Source organism: Bombina bombina, chromosome 5 (genome assembly GCF_027579735.1).
Source record: "Bombina bombina isolate aBomBom1 chromosome 5, aBomBom1.pri, whole genome shotgun sequence".
NCBI lineage: Eukaryota > Metazoa > Chordata > Amphibia > Anura > Bombinatoridae > Bombina > Bombina bombina.
Window position 1 is genome coordinate 688273467 of NC_069503.1, and position 14185 is coordinate 688287651.

The following is a 14185-nucleotide window of genomic DNA, read 5'->3' on the forward strand; positions in this document are numbered from 1 at the left end:
GGGTTAATAAATATAACATAGGGGTCGGCGATGTTAGGGCAGCAGATTAGGGGTACATAGGGATAACGTAGGTTGCGGCGGTTTACGGAGCGGAAGATTAGGGGTTAAAACTGTAATGCAGGGGTCAGCGATAGCGGGGGCGGAAGATTAGGGGTTAATAAGTGTAAGGTTAGGGGTGTTTAGACTTGGGGTTCATGTTAGGGTGTTAGGTGCAGACGTAGGAAGTGTTTCCCCATAGGAAACAATGGGGCTGCGTTAGGAGCTGAACGCTGCTTTTTTGCAGGTGTTAGGTTTTTTTTCAGCTCAAACAGTCCCATTGTTTCCTATGGGAGAATCGTGCACGAGCACGTTTTTGAGGCTGGCCGCGTCCGTAAGCAACTCTGGTATCGAGAGTTGCTTTTGCGGTAAAAATGCCCTACGCTCCTTTTTTGGAGCCTAACGCAGCATTTGTTTTAACTCTCGATACCAGAGTTAAATTTATGGTGCGGCCAGAAAAAAGCCTGCGGAGCGTTAACAGCCCTTTTACCGCCGAACTCTAAATCTAGGCCTCAGTGTTTTTGGATAGATTTGTACAGACTACCATTTTAAGTATTCTTATTTCCTCATGTTTTAAAAGATCCTTTAAAGACAGATATGTGGGCTATTTTCCAAACTCTTATCTTTTTAGTGACTATGAATTTTACTTCTGAGTTGTAATCATCTTTTTAAAGCAATAATGAGCATGGCTATATAGTTTAGTTATGATTATATTGACAAGTTGCTTTGATTTTTATCACCCTTGACATGTAGTATTTAAATTATTCTTTGTTATGTTTTTCAGGTGTAAGAAACTATTTGAAGGAAGCCCTAGTAAACATCATAGCTGTGCATGCAGAGGTAAGATTGCGAGAGAGCACAGATACTTTGTGTAATTATACTCAAAAGAATTAGCTATCAGAAAGGGAAAATACAAACTCATCAATCAGGCAGTGTGTGATGAATATGGTATGTTTACACATAGGAAAAAAAATACACAGACATTTTAGGAACAATTGATTCACCAAAATATGGTAAGAGGTTAATTGCTAATAGTTTTCTTTCATCAGAGATGTATAATGTAAAACAAAATGAATCTCAACATTAGACACAAGTTCAAAAAGGTTATAAAATCTTACTCTTAGCCTTTTTTTGGATTTTCAAGTCTTGATGATTATGAGTTGGATCATTGAAGTGTTAAAATGGTACGATGGAGTAATATATTAGACAATAGGTTTAGAGTGTTAACATAAAACAGTGCTTCAACTGTCTTACTTATATTGGCCAAAAATAAATTCATATGCCAATGACTCCGCTCATTTGAAAGAGAAGAGAGATAACTAGTGCAGAAAATATTAAGATTTAGTATACTTATGCTAGGGTTAGATTAATAGAAAGGAAAGGTCAACAAAATTGTGCCATCTGAAAGTAAACTTTACCTATAGGCTTGAGAGTTATAATGGTTATTTTCTGTCAATGTATCTTGCAATATTTTGAATACCATGCACTTGATATACAAATGGTAAGTGCTTTTCTCTCTAGAACTTCCTTTAGAGTTGTAAAATGCAGTCTTTTCTATAATTTGACAATATGTATTACTTTCATAAGATGGTGAGAGTCCACAAGCCATCACATGTCGGATTAAAGTCCAATCCTATAGGAGGAGGCAAAACACCCCACGTAACAAAGATTTAATCCTTCCCACTTTTCATGATTTCTTTTTTTGCCTCCAGCAAAGAGTGCTGGTGAAACTTGAAGTGCTGACAGGAGTTCAGCCAGGCAGTGAAAATCTTCTCCCAGTGTGCCACCATCCTCCCAAGTGAAATGTGGGCATGCCCACCAATCCCCTGGTCTACAGAGTGCTGCTCTTTACAGATCCTTGGCACTGTGCTTACATTGTCAGATGGGCCCTGTGATGACCAGGGTTAACCAACTCTGCACCAGTCACTTGTTTAGCACTGAAAGGGCTAACAGACCCTTTCCACCTTAACCAATTTGTCACAGTCTAGCTACTCCAGGCAAGCCTGTGACTTAGTTCAGTGGGTACAAGGATTAACAAACACAACAAAAATGCCCAAAACTCCCCTTTAATGCTACCCACACTAAACTATCTTGATGTGGCCACCACCTAACATTTATTTTAGACAAATTAGACAAAGGCAAAACTTAATAAAGGAACATATATTATTAACAAAAAAAGAGTCACAGTGCATTAATATAAAAAAAACACAAGCGAACCGTTTTTGAAATAAAAAGGAGAAAACAGGACCTAATAACTTTACCTGAAGATTATAGTTTCTTCTTACAAGGAAATTGGTCAGACACTCCGTCATGAACAGCTTCCCATGTAGAATGACAAACATATTGGTGGAATGAATTTTATAACATTTTCTCTGATATCAGATTTGTTAACCAAACCTCCTTCCAGAGGGTGCCAGGGAAATGCCTACACCACCCCACTCTTTTATGATATTTCATAAATCTCTGAATCCTTGGCTGAAATTATAGAACACCTTATAACTTTTGTTATGTATATTTAGTTCATATACATAGATAGGCAATCCCTCTGTGATATTATGAGGATTATTTTGATACCAAATGTGATATGTCCAGCACAAGAGATGTCTAAAAAGCCTAATAGTCATAAAATCTTATTCAATTTGATCCAACAATAACCCTTAATTGACATCAGCTTTCTCTGGGTAGAGGGCACTGGTTTTTATCATGTCTCTACTGACATCTCTGCATCATAAAAATCACTCTCTGTGTTAAGTTGGGTCAACAAACTTACCTCTACAGTGAGGCTTACAGCTATTTATGAGGGATTCTGATTTTCTAAGAAAAAAACACAGGGGCACATTTCTTCTGGGGGAAAAAATATATATTGATTCCTTCATAACAGGATCGTTTACTGGAAGCAGTCTTCTGCAGCCAAGGTGAGCATGGTAGACAAAGGTGCTGACAGGTAAATACCATGCAATTTTATAACCAGCAGGCTATTAGCATGAACATGTTAACATGATTCACATAGCCTAGGGACATAGTTACACACACCAGATAGCACTACATACAGTTTTTGGACTTTTGGTCAGTTTTACAAATTTACAGTAAAATTAGGTACTGTCTCATTAAATTAACCATGATTAGCTTTAGCGCACACTGACACTCCATCATCATTCTCTGCAGCCTCTCAGATGATCTGGATCATCTTTGAAGCCGGGGAGCTCATTTTTGAGGGCTTCTTCACTAACTGCAATACAGACCTCAAAGGGTTAAAGTTTTGATGTCAAAACAGCACACTATCCTATTCCTTCCCCCCACAGTTCAGTGGCCATCTTGCTGACACAATTTCTCCTCAGAGCTTTGGAGTGGTAAGCACCCTTAAGTAAAAGAACTTTGCAAAATGTTATCTTTATTTAACCCTTGATTGACTCAAACAGGCATTTTTTTATATTCATTTTTCCTCTAAAGTGACAGTAACCAATTTTGTCTGATTCCCTCATAGGGACTTCAGTACCAGTATTTGTGCATTCCCCTTGGGCGTTAACCCTTTCTGTGCCTCTTATATTGTATTTCTGTGCTTCTATCTAATTTTAGATACTCACCTATCCTTACTATTCTAAATCATTATGGAGCAAACTAGTGCAAACTGGTGGACAATCTACAGACGTAACCGTTTCTCGTATGTTTGCTATGTAAGTTGTGTTGGTGTGCCCCCCTACTCAGACAGTGTCACAGCAGTGTCTCACATCAATCACCAATGCAGTGCTCGAAGCACCTTAGCAATGAAAGAGGTAGCCCTCATACTGACTTTGGTAAAATGCCATCATTGTATGAACTTGGCAATACATATTCTAGGTGTGGATAGTTGGGAAGCTGACTTCTTCAGTCGCAAATACCTTCACCCTGACAAATGGTCTTTGAATCAGCATGGCCTCACAGGACTTGGTATGCAGATTTGATCCAAATGTCCTCCAGTCAGCTCTCAGAAAGGACCTTCTCTCTCAATCTCCCTTCTTCTATCAAGACCTTAAATCTCTCACTTTGACAGCATGGTGATTGAACGCTTGATCTTGACACATATAGGGTTTTCAGATCAAGTGATTCAGGCTTGTTACAAGATGCATTTTTCAGAAAGTCTGAAAAGTTTTACTGGTGTGTCTAAGAACTACCGTTGATATTCTTAGAATTCCTCAAATTTTCCATTCTTGCAGGAGGGGCTGAATAAGGGATTATCATCCAATTCCATTAAAGGCTACATTTCTGCTCATTTAGTCAAGTATCACAAGAGGATTTGGAGACTTCCTGACATTCAAGTCTAGCCTGCTTCCTCTCCATGGAACATGGTTTTGCGGATTCTTCTGGCTCAGCTGTTTGAACCTATGCATCGTCTGGACATACAACTGTTGTCTTGGAAAATTATTTTTCTTTCCTAAGATATGGTGAGTCCACCACGTCAACAATTACTAGTGGAAATATCTGTCCTGGCCAGCAGGAGGCGGCAAAGAGCACCACAGCAAAGCTGTTACGTATCACTCCCCTACCCATAATCCCCAGTCATTCTCTTTGCCTCTGTCAATGGAGGAGGTGAAGTTTGGTGTCTGAAGAAATTAAATCCTTTATGCGGGTACATTTCTCTGCAAGCAAGGATTTGGGTATAGGTGTAGTCAATGCCAATCTCTGATGCAGAGTAGTGGTGGCTTTTAACCAGTTAGGAAGTTGTAAGGTGGTGCTTATTTTGTTTCCTAACATATTGCTGCCCTAAGTATAGAAAGTCAGAGTTTGTTACTCTGTTCTTTCTTTTTTCCACAGGTCTCTGTAAGGAGTTTGTGTCTTTTCATCCCTTGTGAGCTGTCTTCCTGCCGGACAGCTAGACTACAAGTAAGTGCTTTTTTTGTCTTCTAGGTATAGGAGACTTTCCACTTTAGAAGATTCATTATTTATTTTCTGCAGTTTTTCTTTTTGTGATTTAGTAATCCTTTAATTAGGATTCGATAGGCAGTATGCAGACACTATGTGATTTGGGCAATGGGACCGGGTGCTGTTAGATTTGTATTGTTGGCAAATGTTTGTTTTGTTTATGTAGTAACGGTTGTTGATATGTTTTTTTTCTGATTGCACACCTTTTTCTTGTCTGCGATTTTCTGGATGTGATGGTCATGTGATCCTTGTGTTTGTTATACAGAACGGATCGGCATCTCTCTGTTGCTGCTGCAGTCTGTCTCAGTGTATGTGCAGTTGTGTGTCAGTCTCTGTGTCCTCTTCAAGTCTCCTGGAGTTGCGGTAGGCACCATAGTGCTGTTGAGGTGTAGAGTTTGTCAAGCTTTAGTTTTTTTTTTATAACATTTTTTTTTAGGTTTCTCTTAAATTGACAGTTGTCCTTTATTCAAATTTTATTTTTTTCCTGGGGCTGATTTTTCTTAGCTATGGACATGGATAATGATGATATTGTTTTTAATAAATATTTATTATGTTTAGAGGTGCAAATTGTTTTATTGCCTTATGAGCCTAATGTCTCTCAGGATGAGGCTGTTCAGGCAATGCCTCAAACGTCCCAAGCCTCTATGGTGTCACATGCAGTGCCCTGCAGTTCCTCTCAACTTCCTGGTATATTTGCCTGCAGATTTCACCACACAGATATTTTCTGCAGTATTTGAAACTTTATCTGCTTTTCCTGTTTTAGATAAACGCAACAGGAAAACTAATCACTTAATAGATTGTAAAGTGCCTGTTTCAGCAGCTACTATACAGGTCGATCTTCCTCATAACTCTAGGGAGGCTGTTACCTCAGTTCCTTCTGAGGGTGAAATCTCGGATTCTGACAGTGTTAATCTTTTGTCTGAAGTGGAAGAAGTAAGTTTTAGGTTTAAGCTTGAACACCTTCATGTTTTATTAAATGAGGTTTTGGCTACTTTGGATGATTCTGACTCTCCTGTTGTAGTTAACCCTAAGAAATCTAGTAAGCTTAATAGATTCTATGATGTATCTTCCTCTATGGAAGTATTTCCTGTTCAAGATCGTGTGACAGAGATTATTGTGCAGGAATGGGGAAGACCAGGGATTCCTTTCTCCCGTCTTCAGTTTTTAAGAAGATGTTTCCTTTTGCTGAATCTATTAAGGATTCTTGGCGCACGGTACCTAAAGTAGAAGGGGCTATTTCTTTCATGTAATTAGCAAGAGTCCATGAGCTAGTGACGTATGGGATATACATTCCTACCAGGAGGGGCAAAGTTTCCCAAACCTCAAAATGCCTATAAATACACCCCTCACCACACCCACGAATCAGTTTTACAAACTTTGCCTCCTATGGAGGTGGTGAAGTAAGTTTGTGCTAGATTCTACGTTGATATGCGCTCCGCAGCAGGTTGGAGCCCGGTTTTCCTCTCAGCGTGCAGTGAATGTCAGAGGGATGTGAGGAGAGTATTGCCTATTTGAATGCAGTGATCTCCTTCTACGGGGTCTATTTCATAGGTTCTCTGTTATCGGTCGTAGAGATTCATCTCTTACCTCCCTTTTCAGATCGACGATATACTCTTATATATACCATTTCCTCTACTGATTCTCGTTTCAGTACTGGTTTGGCTTTCTACTACATGTAGATGAGTGTCCTGGGGTAAGTAAGTCTTATTTTCTGTGACACTCTAAGCTATGGTTGGGCACTTTTTATATAAAGTTCTAAATATATGTATTCAAACATTTATTTGCCTTGACTCAGGATGTTCAACATTCCTTATTTCAGACAGTCAGTTTCATATTTGGGATAATGCATATGAATAATTCATTTTTTTCTTACCTTAAAAATTTGACTTTCCCTGTGGGCTCGCGGAGGCTGAAAATGCTTCATTTTATTGCGTCATTCTTGGCGCTGACTTTTTTGGCGCAAAAATTATTTTCTGTTTCCGGCGTCATACGTGTCGCCGGAAGTTGCGTCATTTTTTGACGTTCTTTTGCGCCAAAAGTGTCGGCGTTCCGGATGTGGCGTCATTTTTGGCGCCAAAAGCATTTAGGCGCCAAATAATGTGGGCGTCTTTCTTGGCGCGAAAAAATATGGGCGTCACTTTTGTCTCCACATTATTTAAGTCTCATTGATTTTTTGCTTCTGGTTGCTAGAAGCTTATTCACTGGCATTTTTTTCCCATTCCTGAAACTGTCATTTAAGGAATTTGATCAATTTTGCTTTATATGTTGTTTTTTCTATTACATATTGCAAGATGTCCCACGTTGAAGCTGAGTCAGAAGATACTTCTGGAATATCCCTGCCTGGGGCTGGAGCTACCAAAGCTAAGTGTATCTACTGTAAACTTATGGTATCTGTTCCTCCAGCTGTTGTTTGTACTGTTTTGTCATGACAAACTGTTTATGCAGATAATATTTCCTTTAAGTACTGTTACATTACCTGTTGCTGTTCTGTCAACATCTAATACTCAGAGTGTTCCTGATAACATAACAGATTTTGTTTTTAAATCCATTAAGAAGGCTATGTCTGTTATTCCTCCTTCTAGTAAATGTAAAAAGTCTTTTAAAACTTCTCATTTTTCAGATGAATTTTTAAATGAACATCATCATTCTGATTCTGATAATGGTTCTTCTGGTTCAGAGGATTCTGTCTCAGAGGTTGATGCTGATAAATCTTCATATTTATTTAAAATGAAATGTATTCGTTCTTTACTTAAAGAAGTCCTAATTGCATTAGAAATTGAGGATTCTGGTCCTCTTGATACAAAATCTAAACGTTTAGATAAGGTTTTTAAATCTCCTGTAGTTATTCCAGAAGTTTTTCCTGTCCCTAGTGCTATTTCTGAAGTAATTTCCAGGGAATGGAATAATTTGGGTAATTCATTTACTCCTTCTAAATGTTTTAAGCAATTATATCCTGTGCCATCTGACAGATTAGAGTTTTGGGACAAAATCCCTAAAGTTGATGGGGCTGTCTCTACTCTTGTTAAGCGTACTATTCCTACGGCAGATGGTACTTAAGGATCCTTTAGATAGGAAAATTGAATCCTTTCTAAGAAAAGCTTACTTGTGTTCATGTAATCTTCTTAGACCTTCTATATCTTTAGCGGATGTTGCTGCAGCTTCATCTTTTGGTTAGAAGCTTTAGCGCAACAAGTAACAGATCATAATTCTCATAGCATTTTTATTCTTCAACATGCTAATAATTTTATTTGTAATGCCATCTTTGATATCATTAGAGTTGATGTCAGGTATATGTCTCTAGCTATTTTAGCTAGAAGAGCTTTATGGCTTAAGACTTGGAATGCTGTTATGTCTTCTAAGTCTACTCTGCTTTCCCTTTCTTTCCAGGGTAATGATCGTTTTCATTCCTTTTGTCACAACAAGGAACAAAAACCTGATCCTTCATTCTCAGGAGCGGTATCAGTTTGGAAACCATCTCCAGTCTGGAATAAATCCAAGCCTTTTAGAAAATCAAAGCCAGCTCCTAAGTCCACATGAAGGTGCGGCCCTCATTCCAGCTCAGCTGGTAGGGGGCAGATTACGTTTTTTCTAAGAAATTTGGATCAATTCCGTTCACAATCTTTGGATTCAGAACATTGTTTCAGAAGGGTACAGAATTGGCTTCAAGATAAGGCCTCCTGCAAAGAGATTTTTTCTTTCTTCTGTTATGTGTGATCAGTCCACGGGTCATCATTACTTCTGGGATATTATCTGCTCCCCTACAGGAAGTGCAAGAGGATTCACCCAGCAGAGTTGCTATATAGCTCCTCCCCTCTACGTCACCCCCAGTCATTCTCTTGCACCCAAAGACTAGATAGGAGGTGTGAGAGGACTATGGTGATTATACTTAGTTTTTATAACTTCAATCAAAAGTTTGTTATTTTACAATAGCACCGGAGCGTGTTATTACTTCTCTGGCAGAGTTTGAAGAAGAATCTACCAGAGTTTTTCTTATGATTTTAACCGGAGTAGTTAAGATCATATTGCTGTTTCTCGGCCATCTGAGGGAGGTAAAAGCTTCAGATCAGGGGACAGCGGGCAGTTGAATCTGCATTGAGGTATGTAGCAGTTTTTATTTTCTGAATGGAATTGATGAGAAAATCCTGCTATACCGTTATAATGACATGTATGTATACTCTACACTTCAGTGTTCTGGGGATGGTATTTCACCGGAATTACTCTGTAAAAATACATTACACCTTTTAATAGGTATTTAATTCATGTTAAACGTTTTTGCTGGAATGTAGAATCGTTTGCATTTCTGAGGTACTGAGTGAATAAATATTTGGGCATTATTTTTCCACTTGGCAGTTTGCTTGTTTTGATTATGACAGTTTTGTTTCTCTCTCACTGCTGTGTGTGAGGGGGAGGGGCCGTTTTTGGCGCTCTTTGCTACGCATCAAAAATTTCCAGTCAGTTACACTTATATTTTCTGCATGATCCGGTTCATCTCTAACAGAACTCAGGGGTCTTCAAACTTCTTTGAAGGGAAGTAGATTCTCTCAGCAGAGCTGTGAGATTTATATAGTGACTGTGTTTTAAAACGTTGCTCTGTGATTTTTATGTTTAAAATTTAATTAGTGTTGCTTTACTAATGGGAACAAACCTTTGCTAACAAGTTATGTTGTTTTTAAAGAGTGATGCTATAACTGTTTTTCAGTTCATTATTTCAACTGTCATTTAATCGTTTAGTGCTTCTTTGAGGCACAGTACGTTTTTGTTAAATAAGATTGTAACCAAGTTGCATGTTTATTGCTAGTGTGTTAAACATGTCTGATTCAGAGGAAGATACCTGTGTCATTTGTTCCAATGCCAAGGTGGAGCCCAATAGAAATTTATGTACTAACTGTATTGATGCTACTTTAAATAAAAGCCAATCTGTACAAATTGAACAAATTTCACCAAACAGCGAGGGGAGAGTTATGCCGTCTAACTCGCCTCACGTGTCAGTACCTGCGTCTCCCGCCCGGGAGGTGCGTGATATTATGGCGCCTAGTACATCTGGGCAGCCATTACAGATAACATTACAAGATATGGCTACTGTTATGACTGAAGTTTTGGCTAAGTTACCAGAACTAAGAGGCAAGCGTGATCACTCTGGGGTGAGAACAGAGTGCGCTGATAATTCTAGGGCCATGTCTGATACTGCGTCACAGCTTGCAGAGCATGAGGACGGAGAGCTTCATTCTGTAGGTGACGGTTCTGATCCAAGCAGATTGGATTCAGATATTTCAAATTTTAAATTTAAATTGGAAAACCTCCGTGTATTACTAGGGGAGGTCTTAGCGGCTCTTAACGATTGTAACACTGTTGCAATACCAGAGAAAATGTGTAGGTTGGATAAATACTTTGCGGTACCGGCGAGTACTGACGTTTTTCCTATACCTAAGAGATTAACTGAAATTGTTACTAAGGAGTGGGATAGACCCGGTGTGCCGTTCTCACCCCCTCCAATATTTAGAAAGATGTTTCCAATAGACGCCACCACACGGGACTTATGGCAAACGGTCCCTAAGGTGGAGGGAGCAGTTTCTACTTTAGCTAAGCGCACCACTATCCCGGTGGAGGATAGCTGTGCTTTTTCAGATCCTATGGATAAAAAATTAGAGGGTTACCTTAAGAAAATGTTTGTTCAACAAGGTTTGATATTGCAACCCCTTGCATGCATCGCGCCGATTACGGCTGCGGCAGCATTTTGGATTGAGTCTCTGGAAGAGAACCTTAGTTCCGCTACGCTGGACGACATTACGGACAGGCTTAGAGTCCTTAAACTAGCTAATTCATTCGTTTCGGAGGCCGTAGTACATTTAACCAAACTTACGGCTAAGAATTCAGGATTCGCCATTCAGGCACGTAGGGCGCTGTGGCTAAAATCCTGGTCGGCTGATGTAACTTCTAAGTCCAAATTACTTAATATACCTTTCAAGGGGCAAACTTTATTTGGGCCCGGTTTGAAAGAAATTATCGCTGACATTACAGGAGGTAAGGGCCACGCTCTACCTCAAGACAAAGCCAAAGCTAAGGCTAGACAGTCTAATTTTCGTCCCTTTCGGAATTTCAAAGCAGGTGCAGCATCAACTTCCACTGCACCAAAACAGGAAGGAGCTGTTGCTCGTTACAGACAAGGCTGGAAACCTAACCAGTCCTGGAATAAGGGCAAGCAGGCCAGAAAACCTGCTGCTGCCCCTAAGACAGCATGAACCGAGGGCCCCCGATCCGGGACCGGATCTAGTGGGGGGCAGACTCTCTCTCTTCGCCCAGGCTTGGGCAAGAGATGTCCAGGATCCCTGGGCGCTAGAGATCATATCTCAGGGATACCTTCTAGACTTCAAATTATCTCCCCCACGAGGGAGATTTCATCTGTCAAGGTTGTCAACAAACCAAATAAAGAAAGACGCGTTTCTACGCTGTGTACAAGATCTATTATTAATGGGAGTGATCCGTCCGGTTCCGCGGTCGGAACAAGGACAAGGGTTTTACTCAAACCTGTTTGTGGTTCCCAAAAAAGAGGGAACTTTCAGGCCAATCTTGGATTTAAAGATCCTAAACAAATTCCTAAGAGTTCCATCGTTCAAAATGGAAACTATTCGGACAATCTTACCCATGATCCAAAAGGGTCAGTACATGACCACAGTGGATTTAAAGGATGCTTACCTTCACATACCGATTCACAAAGATCATTACCGGTATCTAAGGTTTGCCTTCTTAGACAGGCATTACCAGTTTGTAGCTCTTCCATTCGGATTGGCTACGGCTCCAAGAATCTTCACAAAGGTTCTGGGTGCCCTTCTGGCGGTTCTGAGACCGCGAGGAATTTCGGTAGCTCCGTACCTAGACGACATTCTGATACAAGCTTCAAGCTTTCAAACTGCCAAGTCTCATACAGAGTTAGTTCTGGCATTTCTAAGGTCGCATGGATGGAAAGTGAACGAAAAGAAGAGTTCTCTCTTGCCTCTCACAAGGGTTCCATTCTTGGGGACTCTTATAGATTCCGTAGAAATGAAGATTTATCTGACAGAAGACAGATTAACAAAGCTTCTAAATGCATGCCGTGTCCTTCATTCCATTCAACTCCCGTCAGTAGCTCAATGCATGGAGGTGATCGGCTTAATGGTAGCAGCAATGGACATAGTTCCCTTTGCACGCCTACATCTCAGACCGCTGCAATTGTGCATGCTGAGTCAGTGGAATGGGGATTACTCAGATTTGTCCCCCACTCTGAATCTGGATCAAGAGACCAGAAACTCTCTTCTATGGTGGCTTTCTCGGCCACATCTGTCCAGGGGGATGCCTTTCAGCAGGCCGGACTGGACAATTGTAACAACAGACGCCAGCCTTCTAGGTTGGGGCGCTGTCTGGAATTCTCTGAAGGCTCAGGGACAATGGAGTCAGGAGGAAAGTCTCCTGCCAATAAACATTCTGGAATTGAGAGCAGTTCTCAATGCCCTTCTAGCTTGGCCCCGGTTAAAGACTCGGGGGTTCATCAGGTTTCAGTCGGACAACATCACGACTGTAGCTTACATCAACCATCAGGGAGGGACAAGAAGCTCCCTAGCAATGATAGAAGTATCAAAGATAATTCGCTGGGCAGAGTCTCACTCTTGCCACCTGTCAGCAATCCACATCCCGGGAGTGGAGAACTGGGAGGCGGATTTCTTGAGTCGCCAGACTCTTCATCCGGGGGAGTGGGAACTTCATCCGGAGGTCTTTGCCCAAATACTTCGACGTTGGGGCAAACCAGAGATAGATCTCATGGCGTCTCGCCAGAACGCCAAACTTCCTCGCTACGGATCCAGATCCAGGGATCCGGGAGCGGTTCTGATAGATGCTTTGACAGCACCTTGGAACTTCAGGATGGCTTATGTGTTTCCACCCTTCCCGCTGCTTCCTCGATTGATTGCCAAAATCAAACAGGAGAGAGCATCAGTGATTCTAATAGCGCCTGCATGGCCGCGCAGGACTTGGTATGCAGATCTAGTGGACATGTCATCCTGTCCGCCGTGGTCTCTACCTCTAAGACAGGACCTTCTGATTCAGGGTCCATTCAAACATCAAAGTCTAACTTCTCTGAAGCTGACTGCTTGGAAATTGAACGCTTGATTTTATCAAAACGTGGGTTTTCTGAGTCGGTTATTGATACCCTGATACAGGCTAGGAAGCCTGTTACCAGAAAGATTTACCATAAAATATGGCGTAAATACCTATACTGGTGTGAATCCAAAGATTACTCCTGGAGTAAGGTTAGGATTCCTAGGATATTGTCTTTTCTACAAGAAGGTTTAGAAAAGGGTTTATCGGCTAGCTCATTAAAGGGACAGATCTCAGCTCTGTCCATCTTGTTACACAGGCGTCTGTCAGAAAATTCAGACATCCAGGCCTTTTGTCAGGCTTTAGCTAGGATCAAGCCTGTGTTTAAAACTGTTGCTCCGCCATGGAGTTTAAACTTAGTTCTTAACGTTTTACAGGGTGTTCCGTTTGAACCCCTTCATTCCATTGATATAAGATTGTTATCTTGGAAAGTTCTATTTTTAATGGCTATTTCCTCGGCTCGAAGAGTCTCTGAGTTATCAGCCCTACATTGTGATTCTCCTTATCTGATCTTTCACTCAGACAAGGTAGTTCTGCGTACTAAACCTGGGTTCTTACCTAAGGTTGTCTCTAACAGGAATATCAATCAAGAGATTGTTGTTCCCTCCTTGTGTCCAAATCCTTCTTCAAAGAAGGAACGTCTTCTACACAATCTGGATGTAGTTCGTGCCCTCAAGTTCTACTTGCAGGCAACTAAAGATTTTCGCCAAACTTCTTCCCTGTTTGTCGTTTATTCTGGACAGAGGAGAGGTCAAAAAGCTTCTGCTACCTCTCTCTCTTTTTGGCTTCGTAGCATAATACGTTTAGCCTATGAGACTGCTGGACAGCAGCCTCCTGAAAGAATTACAGCTCACTCCACTAGAGCTGTGGCTTCCACTTGGGCCTTTAAGAATGAGGCCTCTGTTGAACAGATTTGCAAGGCTGCAACTTGGTCTTCGCTTCATACTTTTTCCAAATTTTACAAATTTGACACTTTTGCTTCTTCGGAGGCTATTTTTGGGAGAAAGGTTCTTCAGGCAGTGGTTCCTTCTGTATAATGAGCCTGCCTATCCCTCCCGTCATCCGTGTACTTTTGCTTTGGTATTGGTATCCCAGAAGTAATGATGACCCGTGGACTGATCAC

The 14185-nt window shown here is 40.8% G+C and overlaps 1 protein-coding gene across 1 annotated transcript in view; it reads left to right on the forward strand.

The window, feature by feature from the left end:
* EXOC2 (exocyst complex component 2) overlaps nt 1-14185 on the forward strand; it is a 914329-nt gene that overhangs the window by 861578 nt on the left and 38566 nt on the right. The window contains 1 exon segment of the mRNA XM_053714663.1: nt 821-876. Coding sequence (XP_053570638.1) covers nt 821-876 — 56 coding nt within the window.